We start from the raw sequence: 24,493 nt of genomic DNA, 5'->3' as shown, positions 1-24,493 counted from the left end.
TGGTTTTGACTGCAAAGACTTGAGTGTTTATGTCGCTTGACCAGAGTTCTTCTCTAACTCGAATCGGGATGGGATGAGTGAGTGAAACGGCGAATAAATAAATAACACGATTTCGCGGGAAAGTTAAGATGCCTACTTCGGCATAAAAACCCTCAAGGGGTATAGGGGAAAGCCGAAGCAAGTCAAATGTTTATTAACTGCAAATCATATTATCATAATACAGAATAATACGGTCGCTGGTTGCGTTCCTTGTCAGCTAGATTGAATGATCATTCAATAATCTTAAGCCAACTCATCAAAAACTCATAAGAAGTTATTTAGATGTAGTTTTATTGTATTTATTTCTCTACAAGCACATTCTGCACGTAATGTTGCTAACCTGCCCAGCCTCTGTCCTCTATTTTAACGCGCTGCCAACCTGACAACTGTTGTCTAACATGGTGACAACCTACAGCGTCTCCCTAAACCACGGTCTTTACATACCACTGATATATATATATACACTATATCAGTGGAGGGACTATGAATACGGGTGTAACTAACTCGCGCTGCGCCCTCACCGGCGAAGCGAACGTACGTAACAGACGCTTCGAGTCTCAGCCCGCGAACTTCTGGCGCGAACAATAAGTACGTAATTTGAATCACTATAACGTTGAACTATGGTTGAACTGATTGTAATGTGAAATAAGGAAGTAAATCTGTGTTGTGACCTTTTTTTCACCTTATACGTGATAAATAGGTACAACATACGAATATAACAAAAACTAAAATATTTACTGTCATAAATTTGCAAATTAACATAATAATAATAATAAAGTTGCGTGAACATCGAGTATGTACAGAGATGATGTTCTGCTGTACCGAGATAATTTAAAGCTGGAAAATTTAACATAAGACAGGTCGGTAAATGCGGAGTAATAAAATTACACTCTACTACTGGAGGTAGCCTATTGTGTAAAGATAGTGTGTCAGAGAAGTGAGAAGGGTATATGCCTGGTCCCAGCCTGTCTCTCTCGCTCTACACTTCATTGGTCGATACGTTTCCTTTCGGCTGATAAAATGCAGAGTGAGAGAAACGGAGTGTCTCAAGTATATATATCTCGTTCTCTCGTCACTTTGGCTGCAGTTTTCACGAGGTTGACGGCATGGGTAGGCTATCTCCAGTAGTATATGCTCCAAGGCTTGGGCAAACAACTCTCATGGAGATCGGTCTGTTTCCCTTCCACGTTCCCTTCTTACTTTCCATTTACTTCCTACAGTAGCAGACAGATCCTCGTTAGAGTCGTGTGGCTGAAATGGGCTGGACAGCAATCCATTCGCAGCTTGCTAGGTTATGAGATCCTTTGGTGGTATAAGAAAAACGTTGACATACGTAGCTTATCAAATCGGGCCTTCGCTTGATACTCCGTGTATCCAATGACAAATTGGTTGTTACATTGTTTAAGCGTTAATTCTGTTGGACTGTAATACGTGTAATCTCTTAATAATTTCATTTACCCGCTTGCCTTTTTTTCCCCGTTGAATGGTTATCAGCAATGGAAACTGCCAATTTTGAGACAAAACCAGGAGTAATTGTTCTCGGAGGTAACTACTTATTCATATACTATGTTCCGACAGAGGAAGCTGGATAAAGAATCTGAGCACAGTCAACCTTCTCGCCATTCATAATCTTATCAACTTTGTGTAGGATGTGGTTTTATCGGACGGAACCTTGTGGAATATTTACTGGATAATGAGCTGGTATCATATGTCCGAGTAATCGACAAGGTACCACCTCAAACAGCATGGCTTAACAAGAAACATCAAAGGATATTTGAACATCCTTTGCTTGAATTTAGAAGCGCTAACCTTATTAACTCAGGTATATTGCTTGCTGTATTTTTATACACTTCGCTAATCTTTATAGAAACCATCCTGCCTTTCATATTTGCAATTAATTAATTTGCATACATAGCATGCATTTATTTCCATTTGTATTCAGTTGTTATCGATCTCAATATTTTACTTCATAATGATCTTTCATGGTTATTTACACCTACAATACAAATTGTAGCGCTAGTGAACTTAATTTCAAATTCTTGTTAATTTTGGTTTTCCTCTATGTTTGTGGCTTTATTTTAAGATACATAGGTATATCAAGTAATTAATATTGTTGAAAATATTTTGATCCAACAGAATCGATCTTTCATTTTTTATTTGTATAAACCATTTAGCCTCTTGTGACAATGCTTTTGCTGGTGAGCAACGAATAGACATTGTATTTAATTGTGCTGGGGAAACAAAGTACGGCCAAACAGATCCTGTTTACAAAGACGGAATTCATAAACTTAGTATGAATTGTGCACAGAAAGCCGCTGAACTTGGGGTACAACGATATATAGAGATCTCAAGTGGACATTTAAGTTCATCCGAAAAGGTACTTGTAATTAGGGTCGTCTGGAAAAAGTGACAATAATAAATACATTATCATTGATTATGCTTTAACAATGTATTATGTCATCTCATTTAGGACAAGTTTAGGTGTATACCAAATCAAATGTGCTATCTGATTAACAGAAGAGAAACATTTTCAGGTACCGCACAAAGAGGATGATGAAGTTGATCCATGGACATTTATAGCAAAACATAAAGTTCAAGTAGAAAATGATCTAAAAAATATACCTGGATTAAAGTTTACTATTTTTAGACCAGCGATCATTTATGGCCCTGGAGACAGGAACAGTCTAGGTAAGATAATGAGGAGTTGAACACATCTTTGCTTCTTCACCTGTAAATTATACTGAAATCCATCATCAGCACTTGTTAGTATGACCTACAATCATTTTTCATTCCCATTATCTATACACTGTAGTTAAGGAATGAATTTATATTCCGCAGCACCTCGCCTCGTTGTGGGAGCTGTTTATAAACATTTAGGTGAAATGATGAAGTTGCTCTGGGGCCCAAACCTTCGCATGAATACTGTACATGTGCGAGATGTGGTGAGAGCCATGTGGCATGTTACACGTCATCCCAATACCATTGGCCAGATTTACAACGTTGTGGACGAGTCTGATTCGACGCAAGGCTCCATAAGCGCACTTGTGTCGGAATTATTTAATATTAATCACGATTATTGGGGTGCAGCTCTGTCAATGCTAGCCAAGGTATGATCAAAGTCTTTAGTTCCAAGGAAGGTTGAATTATACCTACTAGTCTGAAATTGAAATTGGTAACTAAAGCTGTAAATCTTCGTACAGGTTGATATGACCACAATTGTAGAAGAAGTTAATGACAAACATATGAGTCCATGGGCCGAAGCATGCAGCAAAGATGGAGTGGAAAATAGTCCACTATCTCCATATATTAACAGAGAACTACTTTACAATAAAAATTTGTATTTACAGCCGGGAAAGTTGTCATCTACAACTAACTTTACTTATCTCTACCCGAAGCTGATGAAGGAGTCTCTAAAAGAGGTTTGACTTGGAACTTTTGAGAAATATAAACCGTAGCTCCACAATGCATAACTCAATTAAACTTGCTGATCTCTACAACATGTCGTATAAACTGTTATTTTGTTTTCTTACAGGTTGTTGATGATTACGTTGAGATGAAGATATTTCCACATTCCCTAGTTCTGTGATGAATTGTTCTATAAGTTGCTTGAACAATGTGTAGAATGAAAATAGATGCACGATTCTACAAGCCAAAGTATTTCACACTGTGCCTAATGTGAAGAATATATTAAATCATAGCGAGATAAATACGCAAAGCATTAATTAAACTTGTAGACTTTCTGAAAGTATAATAGTTAAAACGGATAGAATTAACTCAGCCAACAACCACGTTGTGATAACAAAAATGAGTAATGTATTTAATTTTACTCTAGCCTGCAAGTTAAGAATGAGTCAGTCGATTATTTTTCCTTTTGTCCGCTAAGGATATGTACACACACGTACAAGTGAATTTCACGATCTAAACTTCAAAATGATGCGATGTTTTTCAAATTGTTACCGCAGAAATCATTTCTCAGCTAAAAAGTAGTTGGCATGAAATGGCGGAAAAAATATTTTCAAGATGCCTGATAGGTGAATTTAAAAACTAGCGCAATATCATACATGGTCGCTGTGATGAAACTTATAATTCCATTTCCGCTTAACAATGATCTGCGATAGGTAGCTACCAAACGATATTTCACGACAGCAAAAGAAAGTGAAATATGTTTGCACCATCAAATATAGCGTGATAATTGTAGTGTAGCCTGCAAAGTTCACTGGTACAAACATGTGCATATACACGTTGAACTGTCAGACACAAATTATAATATAAAGACGAATCGTTGATCGACTCTTAATGCAATTTGTGAAGTATTTATGAAGGGTACTAGTCAATGCGAATAATAACGCAATTGGAAGCTTCTTTTATAATCTCGATGCGAAAATGATACTCGAGTTTCAAATCAACACGTTCATTAGTACCGAAATAAAAAATGATGTTGCAAATCTATAAAATAGATGCATCTTATCGCTGTTAATTATTTCAAAATGAATGAGTAACATGAAATAGTCTGTAAAGTAAACTTCTTTTTTTTTATGCCATTTTTCAATGTGCCTAATTATTTCGTACGCGTTTATTAAAAATATAGATGCAAATAAACGGTGCCAAAGTTCTGATATTATCTACTATATGTTTATATTCGATAGTTGATGCAAGCTGTGACAAAACACAACGAAAGAAATTTATATCACCTCTGAATCCGTAATAGAGAAGTCAAAAACGGAACTACTGGATCGAGCAGATGCATGGAAAGCATTGTTGTTATTTTTGATAACACTTTTGTTTTTCAATTGCTTTCTTCTTTTCCAAACGATCACTGAGTCAAATATTTTTCGCGGATGTTTGGTATACTAGTGGCCTAGAAATTCGGTTGATTAGTATTGTAATAAAGTGAATGAATAGCGCAATTATCGTGTTTTAAGCTAGACTGTATTAGTAGACTAGTAGAGTAATATGAATTACATCTTGCAAGAATGAGCTATTTTACTATTGATAGAATAAATTGCACACTTAGTAGCTCGTACAGGTTTATCAGTTATTCCACAAACAATAACCACTGTGCGTATGCATTTATTTATAGCCCGAGCTAATTAATCTAATTAAATTAAACTATAGTAAAATACATTTTGAGGTACACTATTAAGCGATGATTATTTGACTGTATCAAATTAATGTATACAGGTGCATGTCAATAAAAATCGATAATTATATCAAATAGCATTCGTAATGTTTCCGAACCGAATATTAAATTTAAAAAGAAAGTGCACATCGCAGTAGATACTAAAGACTCGAAAAATAAAAAATCTTGAAATAATAATATTACTATATTGCGATCTTAATTTTATTCTATCATTGTTACAACAATATGCTGTATACAGAAATGTCAACAATATTATTAAATATCTCTTGTACCATGCGGATTTCAATACTAAACGTTAGGATTGTAATTAGACGTAATTAATCATATTCAATATATTAAAATATATAATTTTTATATTTTTCTATAGTAATCATAATAATGGATGTGTATATACAATCATGTTAAGTATTTACAAAGTAACTGCACCTTCAACTAATATACTTGTAAAACGGAATCAACTACCTTAAAGTGAAAATAATATTTATTTAATAAAATAAATTATAAACATTCATATAATGATAGATAATCAATGTGATTAATTATAGTAACAATACTTAAAAGTTATTTGTATATCATATGAATAGAAAAAAATTAGCAATAGTTTATTACATTTAATTAATATTTTTTAAAAAGTTCCCATGAGGTATTTAAAACAGTTTAAATATAAAGAACGAGTAGGTACGATAGTTAAGTTAAAGTTAAGTTACGAAAATCGCCCTAGAGAGCAACCTCTAAGGAGTTTTATTCATTTGAATGGGGTTGCTGCAGAAGACGTTCAAAATGCCAATGACTTCGGCATTTTAATAGATTTATTATCCATTTTCTAAACGTAACATATTTCTTCAGAAATAATTTTGACAGATGTATGACCATAATTTCATAATATATTCTGTGGAGTATTTAACCATATCAGTTGAATAAACATAATTTGACAAAATGGTTTTCTTAACACCATCATATCATGGCTGTTCAAAAGCATCGCTCAGTTCTGAAGATTTGTTAAGATTCTTAACTTCATATGTGGCAACCCCATTTCTGAATGGACAAGATATCTCAAGATTACTACATCCATCGGAGAATATTATAAGATTCTTCGAATCATTTTCAAGTGTGAGTATAACGAAAATCGTTAATGTTGTTTGTAAATGCTAACAACAGCAGGGAACATCACTGTACTAAGAAATAACGGGAAAAATGCTCACTTTGGGATTATGGAAAGCTTACGAGATATCTCGTATAGGGTTTTCATTCGTCGCGGAGTTGTAACAATCGTATTGGGGACTCCGCGATATCCTCCATCTGTTATCCATCTTTGTAGTGAAATAAGTTTATAACATTAAGTTTGGTAGGCGTAAAATATCTATCCACACATAACAACCAACTATTGCCCACTCTCCAATGGGGAAAAATACAAATTCTCTTCGGAGTATATTGATTGAAAATAAATTTCATCATAAAATCACAAAATTCAAAATTTATCGAATTATGGATATATAATAATAATAATCTATCGCTGATGCAAGTGCACTGACTGAAAATATGTATATAAAGACCGACAAACCCTACAGAACTAGTATGCATAGTTATTGACAAAGAAGTTGAGGAACATAGGGGGAATTGAGTAGTTTCGTAATTAACAACTCGATTTAGGTTTTGATTCTATTAAATTACATGGTAAGTGCAGAAAACTACAATCATCTGTGAACCTACGTGAGTTGAACACAGTGCTACACACATTTGTGTTCTTAAATATCGTCAGCCAGCAATATTTGCGTTTACTGTGGCGAGAAAGCAATAGTCAGCAGTTTTGGTAAACCTTACACAGTTGTGTGTAATTTCGGTGTTTTATTACAGGCTGCAAAAAGATTTTACAAGAACTGCATATAATATTAGACATATTAATACTCAGTTACAACAACTTAGCAGTTCAATTGAATGTCGTATGGAATTAAAGATGCGGAGTTCATGAAGATGAATTTAAAGATGCACGATGTAATCTGTGACTAGGTTCTCTGACTAATGTGCAAATTTAATGTTTAATTTTGTACTTTGTATGTTTGAAGAAATGATATAAGGAATTTATTAGTCTGAACTAAAGGTCGTAGATTATGATATTATGAAAAATTAAATGTTTCAAGGAGTTGTAGGCTCTACAATATATTGGTAACGAACATAACTCAACCAAATTGGTTGATTCTACTTTCTATTAACGAAATAATGGTAGCATCGATACGTAAAGAAATAACAATCATGAGTAAACACGCTAGATTCAAAGAACTATGCAAGACATTGAACAAGGTACGGTTGAAAAACTGTAGGTGCTCTGAGTGCTTCATATAATATAAAATAGCGGAATGCAAAGTTGTCAATTTACAATCTAGAATCTATACATTACTAGTATTGGATTAGTCAAAACAAATTTTTCCAACATCACTGTATCAAGATTAATATCTAATTAGTTCACAATAAAACTAGCGGAGTCCCTTGAAAATTTCAAATAGCTTTTAAACAACTGCCAAACATTTATCCGGAATACGTTTGCACTAAATAGTTGAGCTGTGCATTGATTCATCAGCATCATGGCAAAAAATTTTTAACGGTCTTGTGCAAGAGAGAAGTGCCATCTTGTTTCTGACTGGTAATTAGATTTATGACATTAGATTTCGTGCATAGCTATTACGTCGACTGAAGATTTACAAACAATGCTAGGCTTGGGTTATTTTTCGTGATGGAATGCTTGGTGCCGAGTAGGCACAGTGGGTAATTTTACTACGTTGCAATTACTGACTCGACTTGAAAAATCCCAATGTAAAATCAAGTTATCATAGCAAAGTAACCGAAATTTCCTCTGGCCCTTTAGCTCCGCTTATCAGCTCGTCAAAGTCCATAGGACTAGCGGTTTTCATATATCTTCAGTCAACGCCTACTAGTCAACATTATCGCATAGTTCATGTTGATGATAAGCTAAAATATTATTGAATGTATAAAGAAATAAATAGCAGTTAATAGAGGAACAGCAATAACATTGACATGCCTACGTCTCACTCACTCTAAACGATACAACTTAGTCTATCAGGTACTGCGTTGGGTTCTTCTGTCATGGTAACGTGCACCATTCTGTATGAGTGCTGTATTGACTGTATGTTTTGTATTCGCAATAAGTTCTGTCTTAAATAAAGTGAGATTAATATTGGAAAATGATCATCAAATGATTCAGTAGCTCGTTTTGTTTAGAAAACTAACAAAAAGAATATCAAACTGTCGGTATAACCATATTGAATAGAATACAATCAAGAATGTTTAGTATAAAATGTAAATGCTTGTATACACTTAAGTAGAAATGCTGTAAAAATTCAACATTCACTACCTATCCTCTTATAATATTATCTGTTATGTTTGCTCTATGAAAATATCCACAAGCTAATGCTTACAGGTAAAGAAATATGTAAATTGGCGAAGTTGCATTAAATTAATGCAATAATCCGAGTACTAAGCAACGATGTATGATCCTATTTTGATTCTTTTCAATCAAGTTATCAACCATGTCCAAAATAACTCTATCAAAACTTTTACTTAAAACATTACACCGATTATATCATTAAATTTATGAATTCGTTTGATATTGTATTGAGTTATCCAGATGCAGTTGCCATATAAAATTCAGAAACTTTCATCATGTGAAACGAATCAGTAATACATTATACACTTCAATCGAACTTGTAATAATGTACTATAAATTATACCCCAGAGAAGTGTTCAGAAACATCACCAGCGAGACCAAACTGACCGAAATGTCTTGAAGACTAAACGTTTGTAACAAAGTTTATTCCACTATCATCTAGGAACAGCAAAGTGTTCCCCTATAGTGTATCGTAAGGTTCACATTTCCCATGAGAAGGTTGACTGAAATACGCGAAATTCACATTTTTGCCAACAAGATATACTTTCGTACTCAAAAGCCCATAAAGCTGTCCATATGTAGCATCATTTTATCAATACCTCAAGTCCTGAAAGATATTAATAGTCAGCAGTCTCCATTTCTTCAGCAATATCAGGCACATACATCACTCGACACTGCAGGTTACGTGGTAACATTCCGTCCTACCACCGTGAACACATTTCTGAACACATCTCTGATATCAAAATACAGCTGAACTGACCATTTATTTTTCGAGTACGATATAAACAATATTCAAGCCTGACAATATTGATCTCGAAAGAAAGGCAAAGCAATAATCTAAATTAAAAAATTTCTCAATTCATTTCCATACTAGCTGTTCCTGCGCATCATTGTAAATTAATATATTAGTACGTAAGCAATTATTAGTTTCATTCGTGAAGTGTACAACAACACAACTGTCGAAGTTGTTCACTACACATTAAAAACTTGATGTGAGAATATTGTATGACTTATGAAAAAAAAAGTCACAGGGTTTAAACCAAATTTGAAACTGGTAGAATAGCTGCTAATTAAATAATAAATTTAATATTTATTACTCCTTGCAGTTGAACTTGTAATTATTCTCTCAAAGTGACATGCAAGAAATGAAGAAATAAAGTTTCCAAGCGGAAATCGTCAGCCTTCCTCAACATGAATGAGGATTCGAAGTCGATACTTCAGTCTGTAAGCTTTTTAAATTGGTAACAAATATTTAGAAAATTTGTTTCAAATGTGTCTGAAACTCCTTCAATAAGTTCAGTCTTGTCGGATAACTACAGTCTTTCTCGAGAGTCAAGAAATAGCTCTGTCACTATTAAATTAGTATCGAAATAAAGACTAAGGGTAAGAGTTTACTTAAGAATGCTAATGGAATGCCTGCACAATTAGGTAGTACTGTCGTGATTGTTACCGAATAAGTAGTAACATCGTACACATTTTTATTGTGTGTTTCTGCGTTTGAGAGAATTCCGAAAACTAAATGTTAGTGTAAACAGTTCCTTTGTCAAATGTATCTGCATCGTATAGAAAACAAAAAAAAAGGTCTAATATAAGTGTTAATATTTACATACATTATTAAATAACGAAATCTAATATATATTAATATTATCAATATTTCATTGTCAAAATGATTCGCGTTTTGAAATTATTTTTTTCGAACAAACAATCACATCATAATAATCTATTAAATATGAGCAAATACCATGTGGTCAAAATCATTTTCCATGATCAATATCAGAAAGTATGTGTAACTGTACTGTATGTGTAGCTGGGCTAATTGTTGATGTGTGATTTCATTTTAGTAACTGGTCAGTGAAACACTTATAATACATCGAATAATATTTACATAGCCAGTACTATAGTAACTCAGGCACCTATGCAATTCGATAATATATATTAATGGTACAATACTAAATCGTTCTTTTCTTAGCTTACTAAACAACTTCACGTCATCCTTCATTCAATAGTATCAAAGATCGTCTCTTCAGAGCGTATAACCTGCATACTCACATTTATTATATCGATTCGAAGCCAGCCCAGTGGCGATTTGGAGTAACACGAGCATTCTCATTATTACGACCTGATGATTATTCCAGAAGCATGGAATACGTCATTTGTTAAAGGTCTGAAGGTGTTCTCACCCATTGGGAGCAACGACAGGAACTGACGTTGATGGCACTTGTTGTAGAGACAACAAGTTTTCCAAACATTCAAAATTATTATTTAAGCTGCTACAGCTGCTTGCCGCTGCAGAATTTAACATCGTAATCCTTGTGCGATCTAGATCCTGCTGAGGCTGTTGATGCGAGCTGGTGCTGCCCTTTCTGTCAAACTGCAAAATTGAAATTTCTTAAAAAATATGTGTGAATATCCTGTTTAAATTATAATTGTTCAAGTTGATGTATTCAAATTGTAATAATCATTATTAATTTGGTAAAATCCACATCAATAGTAACATAATGCAATACCTGAGGATTTATGGTAATGTCTAGATCTTTACTATCATTGTTCATATTCCAAACTGTCAGAAGGGAATCTTTCATGCAACATTCAACAATGCCGTTAGAACAACCGCCCTGGAATAATAAAGCAAAGAGTTGCTAGAATATATTTAAATATGCAAATAAATTAATGCACAATTGATATCGATCTTCGTGCAGTATTGGAAGTAATATTTTGTACCTTAGTATCTATATGAGAATTTGCGGATTTAGGGGAGGGTGGACATAGGGTGGTTAGTTCAATGTCATTCATAGTCGACGCTGTACATGCATGTTGGTTGCCGCCAATTGTATTTCTCTCTGCACAGCGGCCATTTCCATTGCGTAATATACCACGATCCTTCAACGACTGTAAACTTTCCTGGGGTGATTGTGTATTTTCCCACTTTTTTCGAAAATATATACTGCTCAGGCAAATAACAATAAAACAGGTGCTTATGCTTACACCAACAATGATTCCTAGGGAAATAGATTATCAAACAATCGTTATTAGATTAAATTTTACGTTGTAGCTTTGTTGTAGCTTCCTGACTTACCAAAACTTTGATCTGTTCCTAGAGTGGGAGACGGACTACCCCCATATAAAGGATCTGTAGAATTCTTTGGAACATCACCTGTGTGGAAAATGATTCTATCCGAGGATTTTCCATATCCAGCATCGGTAGCAGCTCGTACTTCTACAAAGTATCGCGTACTCGGGATAAGGCGTGGCAATTTCGCAGTTGTATTTGCACCAGGTACAGTTATATTTGCCCAATATTTCAAGGGTGTAGCGAAAGGATCAGTTGTGTAGAAAATAGTGTAGTTGCGTATTACTCCATTTGTTTTACTTGGCGGTTTCCACGTAATACCAACCTCAGTAATGTTGCATAGAAACCATTTTATCTCTCTAACGGTACCTGGAACTTTTTTTTAAAGACCACAGTCTTGATTACCAAAGACAACTTATGCAAAAAACATGTACAATTACATCTGAATAATCCAAAACCAGATTTTAGGCAATATCTTTATGAGGAAAATATGATTTTCATCGCTAGTCTTTAATTTTTTTTACAACTTACTATCCTGATTTGTCCGACACTCCATATCTTTGCTGTACAAACCCACTCGTTCGCTTGTGTTATACAGGACTCTGACTTTGAATTGATATATTGTAAACGGTTTTAGATGACGCACTGTCATCGTCATATTTGTGCTGCAATATCATGTCAAAACAATGTAAGTTATGACTATTGCGCTTCAATTTTGCATCAAATTATTTTTTCGCTACTGCACTCACGTATTGAAACACTGCAATGGTTCCGGAATTGTGGGGTGGAAAGTGTTATAACACACTTCGTAGCAATAATCTATGTGAGAAGGGGCAGCAGACCACGTTACATTTATAGCAGTGGATGAAACAGGAACCCCTTCCAGATTAGTCAGAGTATGATCTGGACAGAGAAGAAATAATGTTCTTTGCACAGAACTATCACATTGCTGTAAATATTCATTCGATTCCACGATATGAGTATCACTTACCTTCGATAAGCCTTTTCGGATCCAAATACATTTGAAAACATTCCAATAATTTCCCAGAACTGATCATACACAATCCGATGTCATACGATGCATCAGCTTCTGTAAAGATTGGGCAAAATATTTTCAAATAAAAATATTCAGAAAGTCACTACAACCACTGTTTGTGCCCATTTTATGATAACAAGATGTCAGTATTTACCAAGATCTGTAAGTATGTACTCTGTACAATTCTTAGGCAGATAAGTAGTCGTCAGATTTTTTCCGACTACATTCTGATAGTATAACTGCCACAAATCAAAGTCGTCTGGCCACCCTTGTGTTTCACCATTCATATTCCAACTTAGCTATTTATTACAATAAAAAATTAGCTATCCGCACGTAATGAAGAATCAGACCGCAGATGCGTGTTATAAATCGATTCATAATATCACTGATTATAGTGGAATAGCTAAGTAATGAGTTAATTAAACGAACATCAATACAAGAGACGATCAAACTTCGAACCTTAACAGTTGATGAGTTGATGTTTGCCACATTGAGATTCAATAAATCTGTCGGCGGGAGTTTGCTGGAGTTAGTTGAGGGCATCAAAGCATTGGTCCACCCCAATTGTGAATCACTAACATTAGGCCAGCCTTGCTCTGTTCGAGCTAAGACTCGAATCTCATAAGATTTGCCAGGAACCAAATCTATTTTTAACGTGAATTATAGTGTATTGAGTGAAAAATTTTACTTTGAAATTATTGAGTTCACATGACTGGAACAAAATATTCCACAACTGGGAGAATATTTTTACATACTAGTGAGAGTATATTGGTTAACAGCTGATGGGAGATGGAGAACTCTGGACGAGGGATGATGTTGAAGCCTCCATTGTAATTTATATTCCAGGATAAATCCTCGTGCCTCTGTCTTATTTAGTGGTGCCCATGATACTTCAAGTTTTGTAGGACTAATCACTTTGACTTTTGTCATTGGAGCGGCTATAGGAACTAAATGATAAATAAATTGTCAAGAATATCAGTAGGCAAGTATTTCTTTATGAAAGAAAATTATCACTACCAAATTTATTCGAAAAATTTAGCCTTGCATCATTTGTTCCCATACCACTTGCAGCAGTTGCACAATTAACAGAAGCCGATTGTTCGCTAGATCCATATGTGTTCCATGTTCGGACATACATTGTATAATTAGTAAACGGCATCAGCGATTTAACTTCAACGACTGTTGAATTTGGTTCGGGTAAGGCAATGTCTTCTCGGCTGCCTGGTTCTAGAATAATAGAATGATATGATAAATTGAACAATTTTCCTGTCTCTGCCATTCAGTGTAACTCTCTAACTGTGATTTAGTGTAATGCATACCTGCAAGAGCATAGTGAACGGTGAAATACGAATCAACATTAGGGAACGGCATTGTTTGTGGTATTTTCCAAGATAGATGAATTATATCTGGTGACAAGGCGTGACAATGCAAAGACGTAGGAATAGGGGGGCGTTGCGGTGACTTGGTGACCTGGAGCCTACCAGCAGCCCAAATTTCTCCAGCAACATTCACCGCGACACACTGGTATATACCAGCATCGGACGGAACTGTGGATGAGATTACTAGTCCCACTTTATTATTGTTGCTCACGAATGTTTTTTCCCGAGCTGTAATATTATATTTAATTATATGCAAAAGTGCGAAATAGAATCAATATTCATTGAGCAAAAAACTTTGCTCATTGATTAGGTATAAATTTTGTTTCATCAAATAAAATCTGAGGCATCAATATTTGTCGATAGGTAATTTACGGTTCATAGTGATATTGACAGAATCCTTAAGCCAGTAAATTTGTGGCGTAGGACGTCCTTCGGCTTGACATTCGAACCGGGCTGTTCTTCCACTAGGCTGCACTTGATTGATAGGTTTCATTATAAAAGTTGGTGGTATTAGGACGTCTATTGTAATATTCTGTGGAAAAAAAATGTAACCAATATTAAGCAGAACAGTTTTCGAAAGACAAGGCCCTGACAATGGTCTTTAGTACTACTACTGGTTGAAACTGATGATTGTTGTTGTTACCACGGATAAGACCAGCATAGCATGCATTATCTATTACGAATCACAGGTAGTAACTTTTTATACACGGACTAAGAGTAAAAACTGCGTTTTCATTTGGACTCATGGATTCCTTGTACTTGGACAAGGACGTTCGACTACCTAGAAACGGATATTTGGCGAACTGGATCATTCAGCAATATTTATTCGCTAGAATTCGTCTTTACTCGTAATGTTCAAACATGGTAATCCCCAGAATGTTTAGGATATTGCTGAATTTACAAACAGAAAAACGAAATTTGATAGGTGGACCACAATTTATGGAAAGCCGATTTGAGCGTGAGGTTTGACCGTTACTGGGGTACAATTCATGAGTATATAAAATAAAATCTATAAAATATTAGATGTGCACTTTTACTACAAAGCTACAATAGAACTTTCTTCTTCAAATATTTTTAAAATTTATAATAGAAAAACATATTGGTGATATTTGGAAAAGCTAAAACCTATCCTCATCAAGGACCCCCATTTATAAATTTTTCCTGGTTCCACTAATTTACAAAGGTTATAATAACCATCATTAGATGTAGCGTAGAAGTTGCCACATGTACCGGATTTGACGAGTCTTTCAACTAAATGGCGAAACGTGTATACCTGAGTTTGGAGGGTCACGTTGGAGTTTTTTACAGAACAATCATAAATGCCCGCATCCGCTATGGTAAGCTCTTCTAACATTAACGCTGCTACACTGCCTGTGGAATTTAGGAGCACACGGGGCTCTTTGTAACCGGCACCATCTGGAAACAATTTGAGTCATGTTCAGTATGTGAGTATTAAGTTATCAAGTAAGCGTGGTTCATCTGCTTACCTGGGAACTGAGAAATAAATGTCCAAGTTACAAGAGTTGGAAAACCCGATGTGGCACACACTAGCGTCAGATCAGACCCAGCAATGAGCTTATAACTACTTGAAATTTGTGGAAAAAGGATAATAGGTACATCTGATCTCTTTTCTTGTATTTTTGGAATAACGTGCAGTTGCGCTTCTTTGCTTTTTCTAGTCTTCTTTAAAAACTTGTTATTTACTACACATCTGAAATTGAGATTCAAGCAATAAGAAGGGTGCTAATTACATTACTCGAATATCATTGAAGATGTGATTGAAGTACGATATGTAATAGTGATCGTTACCTGTATGAACCAGCATCAGATAGATTCGTTGCACTTATATATAGAACACCTGGTGATACCAAGAAATATCTGAAAGATATTTCCTTCATAACTATTATCTTCTATTTGTAGCGGTATTGTGGGTTGTATTATCAAGAGTTCGGAATATTTTATTGTACATTTATTATTTAATGGGACTACAATTTACGACAAAAATCTCTAGTTCTGTATGACAGTTTCTTAACATTTTATAAAAACGACTGGATTGTGTGCATATTACTGTCTAATACTACATATTTCTAAAATAGAAATTCACTAAAGCCAGCTTCATATGACAAACATATTGGTAATAATGCAACGTATGTCAAGGGTCGGTCTTTGTAAAACGTCAGTTCAAACTGCTTGTGAGTTAGTTTACATTCGAGTAATCTAGTAATGATAGTGTAACTGTGGCTTGGAAATAATTCTTACTTTTTTCCACGAACATAGGGCAAAAACTGTCCATTATGCTGCCAAGTAATGTTTGGTGGAAATGGAATGCTACTGATGTAACAAGAAAATCTAGCTACTTCCCCCTCGTGTACGATCAAATCTTGTGGCGATTCGTCAAATTCTCGAGATAAGTCTGAAATCAATATGTGATGAATGATCAACATAGATAGGGATTATCCTAAACATTCACAAGTAAAATATAAACTTCATAGTTGATATATTTGTTTAATTTGATAAATAGCTTTACAAGCTGTTATATAAAATTCTCACCAGCAATCTGTAAAAATGCAGGGGAGGACCTTAGCGAACCTGCAGCATTTTTTGTAACACAACGGTAAGACTCCAATGCTTGAATTCTATCACTTGGACTATTGTGGCTTTCTTGTCCTTTACTCTTTCGTGTCATCTACAAAACATAAGTCTAAGAAATTGCATTTCAGTTGCAATATTCTTAGTGAGTGTAAGGAAGTATAGTGCCATTTGTGGCAGGTGGCAAGAATTTTTGTTGGGAGCTAAACAACGGTTTGTATAGATCCATGTAACCTGACAAGGGGAATACAGGTTGCCAACAGCAAAAACTTGCAGAACATTATTAAGAAGGATGAAAAAGTAAAAGGATACTACATGCTAAACGTTCAAATACAATTTAAGGTAGCGTTCAGCTGTTATAAATGGAAAACATATGTTCCCCGTTACTTTTCAACATGATAAGCAGAATCAAAACAGTTGACTGACAATTTCACATACATGAATCGTAAGCTGCAGTCAACCAATTAAGACAACTTGTGAAAGATGCATAAGTGTCTGTACATATATACCGCAAATAGAGATCATGGGCAATAAAGGAAAATTATATCTTGAATATTAGACATGTTTTATTTCAATGTTACCTTTAGAAAGTGTAGAGAACCATTACGCAGTTTGCATCGTACCAGACCACACGGAGGCGCTGCTAATCCATTCCGTAGCCAAGATACATTTTGGTTATTACCTATGGAACAATTGAGAATCGCTCCCCTTCGGCCAACCACAATACTGCCATTGGGCTCTTCCTCCACCATAACACCTAGCCTTTCGTTTCGTTCCAATTCTAAGATTTCAGGTTTTGACACATTTAATCCTCCGTGACTTATGCTCACTCCTTTTACACCTGTAAGGGAAATATAGATTTGCATACATACACAATACGCACTACAAAGCGAACCTACACGTGACACTGTAAATATGCCAAGTGTTTGAGCGTCACAAATTGTTTCGGAAAAAATTGGAGTGACTGAACAAGTTTTTGAGACATGCCGATTTCTATGTGAATAGAATTATTCAGAAACCCAATCTCTGAGGATGACAAATACTGGCAGCGTAGTTCCCAAAACTCTTGTGCGTGTGTGGTTTCGGATGATAGAATCCGATCATTCATTGAACATCTAGCGAAAGAACAACAGAGGCCGAACTTAATCCAACCATTGTCACTCGACTTAGGTATGCCTCAAATAATCATTCATACACTCCAATTTTCTGTAAAGAAAAAATTCGGGACAATCGAACATTAGGCGCGTTTGGAGTGTTAGGAACGTGCCATGAATGTCCACTCTGTAATGCAGATAGACTCATCATATGATTCTCAACAAAATGTATGCAAGTAATTACAGGTTCTCTTTCTATTTTGAGTTTAAAATTAACTCTGGGAGAATTGATGACAATTTGAGATGAACCTTGAAGATATCGCAAATTATGGGTGCCTGTCGTGCAAGTAAGTCAAAAAGGGTAAGCAACGGAATGCGATACAGGCTTGTCAAGCGAATGATTGAAAAGTGGTGATGGTGATTTAAAATTCATAATTGATGCAGGTTCGAGGCGCACGTTATGCAGCACACGTACCCTGCTTGGTTCTTTGGTGTTAAACCAGGATGAATATCGATCTTACGAGATGCACGGAAGCTACGTGATAGGCGCATCGCTGCATGCAGACAGACGGAAATCGCACGCGTCTCGTTTGGCACTGTGTATACAAGCACCTAGTAAGAATATAAACAAACGATGATGAAAAAATGACGCACCTTCAAAGCTGGCGGTTCTCAAAGCTTCTGTAAGTAAGATGCTGAGCAAAAATACTCGCGCCGCCATATATCAACACTCATTTGTACCGGTTTCACTGACAAATTCTAGCCGAAATACGCTGTATAAAGACAAAGCTCCTCCGTCGTTGATACATGTCTTCTTTGCCGCATCTTCGACATCATCCACGGAATATTCACAATTACCGTGGCTTCACAATGTTCAGTTCCGTTTACCGCAAGCCGAACCTCATAACCCTGTCTACGTTTTCATTTTTATTTTATTACGAATGATCACTGCACTGTGAACGGCATTTCGGATTTCAAACTTGATAAGAAAACTATTGTAAAAAAATCTAGACTGACTTTAATGCAAAAGAGAAGGAACAATTTTATTTTCTCAACACGCAAAGTGCGCATCTTTCCCGTGTCTCTTCTCTTGCCCCATCGCGCAGTGCTTCTTTTCTCGCTTTTTCTCTCTCTCTCACTCTCTCGTTCTCTATACTATCTATCTATTCGCAGCCAGGATCGAAAGGACAAAGTGGCCGGCAGAGCCGTCCGATCGCTGCTGTTTGACCGGCTGATACTGCAGACACGGTAAGTAGGTATATAATTTTTCTTGCCACTGCTGGATATGTAGATATTTTATACATTGTGGTCGATGGGTTACTTTTCCCGAATAATGTACACATTATAGTATACGTTGCGATGGAGAGGATTGCACGCAGTTTCTATTTTCAATCCTATTCCACAAGTTTTCGTTGGTGAGATTGCGTCTAAGAATGGCACAACAAGAAATCGATGCAGATTATGATAAGATGCATAGCTTCAACGACAAGAATATCGACTTAGAAAACTACAGAAAATTAGTTAAATCGTATTTAGACTTGGTAAGCTTCTGATAAATTTACTGAAACAGCCTAAAAATTTCACACATCCTTTAAAGATTCCGGCATTTGTGCTGTAATTGCATTTTATTCCAAAACTCACAGCATTTATACAGTGCTGCGTCATTCTGGGCAGATAAAGTTCTCTCGTTAGGAAATGAGAACCCCAAAGACGTTCATGCCCTTGCTCAATGCATGTTTCTCATGAAACAGTATCATCGAGCTGCTCATCTCATCAGGAGTCGTGGACTTGAAAAGGTTTGAAAATTTGATTGTGTTACATCTACGGTGTAAAAACTTTTGATATACCATGGCAATAATCCTGTTTTTTGTAACATTTATGCTTGTAGACAGACATAATGTGCCATTACCTGGCTGTAAGATGCCTATTAGAGGCTAAAGAATTCACCGAAGCTCTTCAAGTAATTGTTGAAATGGAGATGTCTACTAACATCTCCGCATCTGTTGTCAGTTTTAATAGCCAGGCAGACATACTCGAGGTGGCCCCAAAAAACGTGAGTCTATAAGTTTGAATAATTGTAAAGATCAGTTGCCGTTATATTTTCCAACCTTTCTTTGTTCTTCGGGATATCAGATGTCAAATGAATTTTTGGTAAAAAGGATTTAAATTTAGGTGCAAAGCTCGATCCTGTATTGCAAAGGAAGAGTATACGAGGCAATGGACAACAGAGCTGTAGCTTTGGATTGTTATAAACAAGCTCTGCAGTGTGATGTTCATTCGTATCAAGCTTTTGAAGCACTGGTTCAGAACCAGATGCTATCGGCTGCGGAAGGTAAAAATTTTTATTCCACACATACAAACTGTGTCAATGTATCAAGTTTGATAATAACTGATATTTTTACAAATTTTTTCACCGTTTTAGAAAAGGAGCTGTTGGAATCATTACCCATAACTGAGCAGTGCTCAGGTGGCGAAGCCAAATTACTGCGGTTATTATATGAAAGTAAATTGAAAAAATACCAATCTCCGGCTGAAAAAGAGCCCTTACTTTGCTGTGGAGTTCAGGGAGTCTTGGTAACGGACAGATTGATGGATAACTTGGATATGGAAGTTTCTAGAGCAGAAAGACTGTATTACAACTGTGATTATCAACAATGTTTTAGTCTTACTGAAAGGTTAGCATTCTCATTGATGGCATTCGCGCAAACTTTTGCAATTGACATTTTCATAACTTTTGTGAAAAATTTTCAGGATCCTAAAGAAAGACCCCTACCACAGTACCTGTCTCCCAGTGCATATTGCCTGCTTGGTTGAACTGAAGAAATCAAACGGTAGGAAATTTTTTTCATTACGTGTATTGTGAATAGACATTACATATTGGTCTAACTTATATACCCAACCTAAATACTACAAAATCCTGCCGAATTTTTATAATGTGCACAAGCATTGACTTTTGGCTTATGTGTAAGAAATATATAGGTCACTGCTTTGAAATGAATAAATATTTTATAATATATTGGAATATATGGTTTTTCAGCACTCTTCTATCTAGCACATAAGCTAGTAGACTTGTATCCAGATATGGCTCTTGCTTGGTTTGCAGTCGGCTGTTACTACTACGTCATAGGTAAAACGCAACTCCGAAATTCAACTGATAATGATCTGAAAATTGCGTAGTAATCTATATCAAAATCTGGGTAAAAAAGTAAAATGAATCTTTGTTACATGTTCGAATTTACGAAAAATATTATCATTAATAGGTAAAAGTGATCCGGCCCGCAGGTATTTGGCAAAGGCTACAGCCTTGGATCGATTATTTGGACCTGCATGGCTAGCATATGGTCACTCATTTGCCGTAGAAAACGAACATGACCAAGCAATGGCTGCTTATTTCAAAGCCTCGCAACTGATGAAAGGCTGTCACTTGCCACTGCTATATATTGGACTGGAATGCGGTCTGACAAATAATCTTAGACTGGCGGACAAGTTTTTTCAACAAGCTCAAAGCATTGCCCCGGATGACCCGTTTGTTATACACGAAATGGCAGTCATATCTTTTCAAAATTCAGAGTAAGTAAGCTTTGACAAGCAAAATTATGTTATTATTATTATTATTACAAACTATCATTTAAACAATTACAGTTATAAGGCTGCTGAGCAACAATTTCAAGAAGCTATGAAAAAAATACAAGGTGACTTGCAAGCAGTGATTCTTCCAAGCAAATGGGAAGCACTGCTTAACAATTTAGGACACACGTGTAGAAAAATGAAAAAGTATGATGATGCGTTAGACTACCACCAGCAGGTAATTTAGAACACTATAACATTTTTACTATTTCAAAGGTTTTATTTCAACAAAAATTCATGTTTCAGGCTCTAGTATTGAATCCACTGAACCCATCAACATATTCAGCTATTGGGTTTGTTCATGCACTTCGTGGCACCACACAGGAAGCTGTGGACGCTTTTCACCGAGCCCTTGGCCTGCGTAGAGATGACACTTTCACTACGACAATGCTCGGTTATGTGATGGAACAGCTCATTGACGAAGTACCACCTTACCCAGGTAAACAACTCATACCATAATTCCTTTAAAATAATATTCTATCAATGGGTGCTTTGTTCCGATAGATTCTTTGTACTCAAAATTTTAATAAAGACCTCTGTCTAGAAGAATAGTCTGTTGGCTATTCTGTACTACTTTGTTACGAATAGTTAGGTGTTAGTAGAATTTGCTACGGCAAAAGGTGCGACAGGTTTTGGTGCCCACCTCCTCTCCACCACCACTGCCCCGTGTCCCTTATCACCTCTTGCTCATCGATAAATTGATATACAGGTTCTACAAGGGTTAACCAGGATGTCCATCCAGCAACCGGGAATTATACGAGAAGTCCAAAGTGCCCTTGAACATACGGCAATTTCTCATAGAAACCGGGAATCCGCGCTGAAATTACCATTTCTATATTCACTTGTGGAAAAATTAATTTTTAGAAATAAATGGTCACAATGTCGAATTTTCGAGAACGTGAAAGTCAATTTCATAGGATTTTTAAAATACATAGAAAATTGAAACATAGAAAATTCAAAATGTAGAAAGGATAGAGTATAGAGAGCTGTAATATAAAATTTTCACAACGAATAAGAATACAAAATCATTGTGACGGTTCTATATTCTGATCTTCTGTACTTTATTTGTTGTTTTGACTTTTCTGTACTTCAGCTTTATACATTTTGAAATTCTATGAAATATTCTTTCGCTTATTTTAAAACTCGATATTGTTACTCTTTTATTTTCCGAACTTTCTACATTTCTGACGCCACCCGAATTCATTAGTTTTGCACATCGTTGAATATGACGATGTTCAAAGTTGATTATATCATGATAACGCAAAAACGCCGTAGAAATTATTATATACGAATATACGGGGGTTTTAAAAAAAAATAATTGGGAATTTTTAATACTGATATTGCTGGACACTCTGTTAATAGTCTGTTCATCTCAAGTTCACATACCTTCTAGTATTATGAATAATATGAATAAATGCATCAAAGATTAATATTTTTTTTTTCACAGATGCACCACAGGAAACACCAAAATACAAGTTCCCAGGAGGTGCAGTAAACACAGGAGGCGGAGAACCTTTCCAAAATTTAACTGGTCCCTCTCAAGATCCAAATATGGAAACATTGAGAGTTAATTTGTTTTCGGGATGGGGTGAGGAGGGATCAAAGTCTGAGGACGAAGTTTTATCCAAACTAGACCGAACTACAGACAGAGTAGTCGTTAATTACTCGTCGAGTGATATGAGTTCAGAAGTGGAAATGCTTGACCCGTCTGCGGTTCACATAGACTATAAATAAATGTAAACTCTTACGTGGTCAACACCGCAGTAGAGCTTTCTGTATCAGTTACCACGATAATATGGAAACCTTTTTCTTTGAAGTACCATCTTCACGAGTATCTTGTCGTGAGAGTATTCCTGAGCCGAAAACCCCAATGATTTCCGGCACATCGATATAAAACACGACTTAGTCGATTGTTATGAGAATTTGCGAAAACTGTACAAGTTGCAGTGTAATCGTGTAGATATTACACAGATGAAAAGAAAAAATGAAAGTTACGTTTTATCACCGTTATTTATCAATCGAGTCGTCTACCGTCTGTTCACCATAAATTTTCAGTGGTACAATACAATTTTGTACGAATAATACAATGTTCTGCAATCAAATAATTACGGTATTACAGATACACTGTACATATCGTACTCCTGGTCAAATTGTTACATAATACTCATTTGAATGAATGGGGGAGCTGGAAAGAGTATGTTCTTCTCATATACCTAGTACGGTACTGTATTAGAAAGGACAATAGAGAATTATTAAAATACCCTGTTTCATAATGTAACATTTATTTCCTTAGTAGGGGAAAGACTAGCAAAATTGGCCCCTCACCGGCTGAAGCAACTCATAGGTTACATAGTTTCTTTTCAATGATGAAAGCGGTCAACAAATACCTACATATATTGCTAAGTCTGTCATGTAAATATTTCTAGTAAAGTACCGAAACTTGCAAGGTGTTTGTAGTTCAATGCAAAAGGAGCAGAAAATATTATTTCAAAAGTGTCCACCACCGTCAAAGGTATCATTCGATTATATTCTTAGAAGTAGTTCGCTTCAAACCACAAAATTGTGGATCATTGTAGACTATTGACTGAAATCTATAAGGCATTAAAACATAAAATCACAAAATTTCTGACAGTGTCTTCGACTGCCGGCCAGCACTAGCACCAGCAGTGATACCTCTGGTGATACACTCGTGTAAAATTTATTCACAAAGTGCATTGTTCCGCATTGTTGGACTATTATAGTGCATTACAAATCTTGCACGAATGCAACGTGGACAGGCTAATTAACTACCCCGATAAATTCTATTCTCTGTTATACCTCTGCAAGAGAGATGATGAGGATGCGGCTGGGGGGGGGATAATTTTCTGCGGACGGTTAATTATTGTGTTTTCATATTCTGCAGTCAATGTGCTCTATTCATCTATTCACACGGTGCGAGATTTATAACGTTCGCACAACGTGAAAAGGTGATGTGGTTTATACATTGTAATATAATTTTACCGACACGAGACGCCATCGCGGCCGGGCGGGGGGAGAAGGACCGCGCAGGTCGCGGTTTGTCCGTACATGCATACATACATACATGCATACATACATACATACATGCATACATACATACA

The 24,493-nt window shown here is 35.8% G+C and overlaps 3 protein-coding genes across 8 annotated transcripts; 2 read left to right on the top strand and 1 right to left on the bottom strand.

Moving 5' to 3' along the window:
• The first annotated feature begins 53 nt into the window (after positions 1-53).
• On the top strand, positions 54-6,116 carry LOC124298987 (uncharacterized protein YbjS). Of its 2 annotated transcripts, XM_046751764.1 has the most exons (7): positions 1,235-1,584; positions 1,688-1,861; positions 2,214-2,416; positions 2,574-2,727; positions 2,878-3,146; positions 3,240-3,458; positions 3,572-6,116. In XM_046751764.1, the coding sequence occupies exons 1-7, from the start codon at positions 1,536-1,538 to the stop codon at positions 3,623-3,625; spliced, it is 1,122 nt and encodes a 373-aa protein (XP_046607720.1). In that variant the 5' UTR covers positions 1,235-1,535; the 3' UTR covers positions 3,626-6,116. The 2 variants fall into 2 exon arrangements, with proteins under 2 accessions (XP_046607728.1, XP_046607720.1); XM_046751772.1 differs by lacking the exons at positions 1,235-1,584; positions 1,688-1,861 and adding an exon at positions 54-77.
• On the bottom strand, positions 4,881-18,847 carry LOC124298908 (protogenin B-like). Of its 5 annotated transcripts, none has more exons than XM_046751556.1 (20): positions 18,402-18,847; positions 17,235-17,494; positions 16,615-16,750; positions 16,324-16,477; positions 15,874-15,942; positions 15,552-15,775; positions 15,338-15,480; positions 14,437-14,596; positions 14,005-14,292; positions 13,703-13,912; positions 13,441-13,632; positions 13,145-13,329; positions 12,840-12,984; positions 12,641-12,739; positions 12,399-12,552; positions 12,181-12,314; positions 11,656-12,024; positions 11,301-11,578; positions 11,087-11,194; positions 4,881-10,950 (listed from the first exon to the last, which is right to left on the bottom strand). In XM_046751556.1, exons 1-20 carry the CDS (start codon positions 18,466-18,468, stop codon positions 10,756-10,758), a joined length of 3,570 nt encoding a protein of 1,189 aa, XP_046607512.1. In that variant the 5' UTR covers positions 18,469-18,847; the 3' UTR covers positions 4,881-10,755. The 5 variants fall into 5 exon arrangements, with proteins under 5 accessions (XP_046607512.1, XP_046607522.1, XP_046607541.1 ...); XM_046751566.1 differs by having other exon boundaries at positions 13,748-13,912; XM_046751585.1 differs by lacking the exon at positions 18,402-18,847 and adding an exon at positions 18,223-18,315.
• Positions 18,292-23,634, top strand: LOC124298933 (cell division cycle protein 16 homolog). Its single transcript, XM_046751621.1, has 13 exons — positions 18,292-18,430; positions 18,921-18,995; positions 19,096-19,288; positions 19,391-19,543; positions 19,636-19,800; positions 19,920-20,079; positions 20,170-20,422; positions 20,499-20,578; positions 20,785-20,874; positions 21,008-21,317; positions 21,390-21,552; positions 21,621-21,813; positions 22,822-23,634. Exons 1-13 carry the CDS (start codon positions 18,393-18,395, stop codon positions 23,106-23,108), a joined length of 2,160 nt encoding a protein of 719 aa, XP_046607577.1. The 5' UTR covers positions 18,292-18,392; the 3' UTR covers positions 23,109-23,634.
• Positions 23,635-24,493: the final 859 nt, after the last annotated feature.

This window comes from Neodiprion virginianus, chromosome 1, assembly GCF_021901495.1.
Source record: "Neodiprion virginianus isolate iyNeoVirg1 chromosome 1, iyNeoVirg1.1, whole genome shotgun sequence".
Classification (NCBI taxonomy): Eukaryota; Metazoa; Arthropoda; class Insecta; order Hymenoptera; family Diprionidae; genus Neodiprion; species Neodiprion virginianus.
The sequence above is the reverse complement of the archived record's forward strand: the minus strand, read 5'-3'. Positions and strand labels throughout refer to the sequence as shown.

Coding starts and splice junctions, on each gene's coding strand:
- LOC124298987 (XM_046751764.1), top strand. CDS start 1,536: ATGGAAACTGCCAATTTTGAGACAAAACCAGGAGTAATTGTTCTCGGA. Junction 2,417..2,573: donor ATTTAAGTTCATCCGAAAAG/GTACTTGTAATT, acceptor AAACATTTTCAG/GTACCGCACAAAGAGGATGA. Junction 3,147..3,239: donor CTCTGTCAATGCTAGCCAAG/GTATGATCAAAG, acceptor ATCTTCGTACAG/GTTGATATGACCACAATTGT.
- LOC124298933 (XM_046751621.1), top strand. CDS start 18,393: ATGACGCACCTTCAAAGCTGGCGGTTCTCAAAGCTTCT. Junction 18,996..19,095: donor CGGCTGATACTGCAGACACG/GTAAGTAGGTAT, acceptor TACACATTATAG/TATACGTTGCGATGGAGAGG. Junction 21,553..21,620: donor CGTTAGACTACCACCAGCAG/GTAATTTAGAAC, acceptor TTCATGTTTCAG/GCTCTAGTATTGAATCCACT.
- LOC124298908 (XM_046751556.1), bottom strand. CDS start 18,468: ATGGCGGCGCGAGTATTTTTGCTCAGCATCTTACTTACAGAAGCTTTG. Junction 15,481..15,551: donor ATTTATTTCTCAGTTCCCAG/GTAAGCAGATGA, acceptor AATTGTTTCCAG/ATGGTGCCGGTTACAAAGAG. Junction 12,315..12,398: donor CCATTGCAGTGTTTCAATAC/GTGAGTGCAGTA, acceptor ATGATATTGCAG/CACAAATATGACGATGACAG.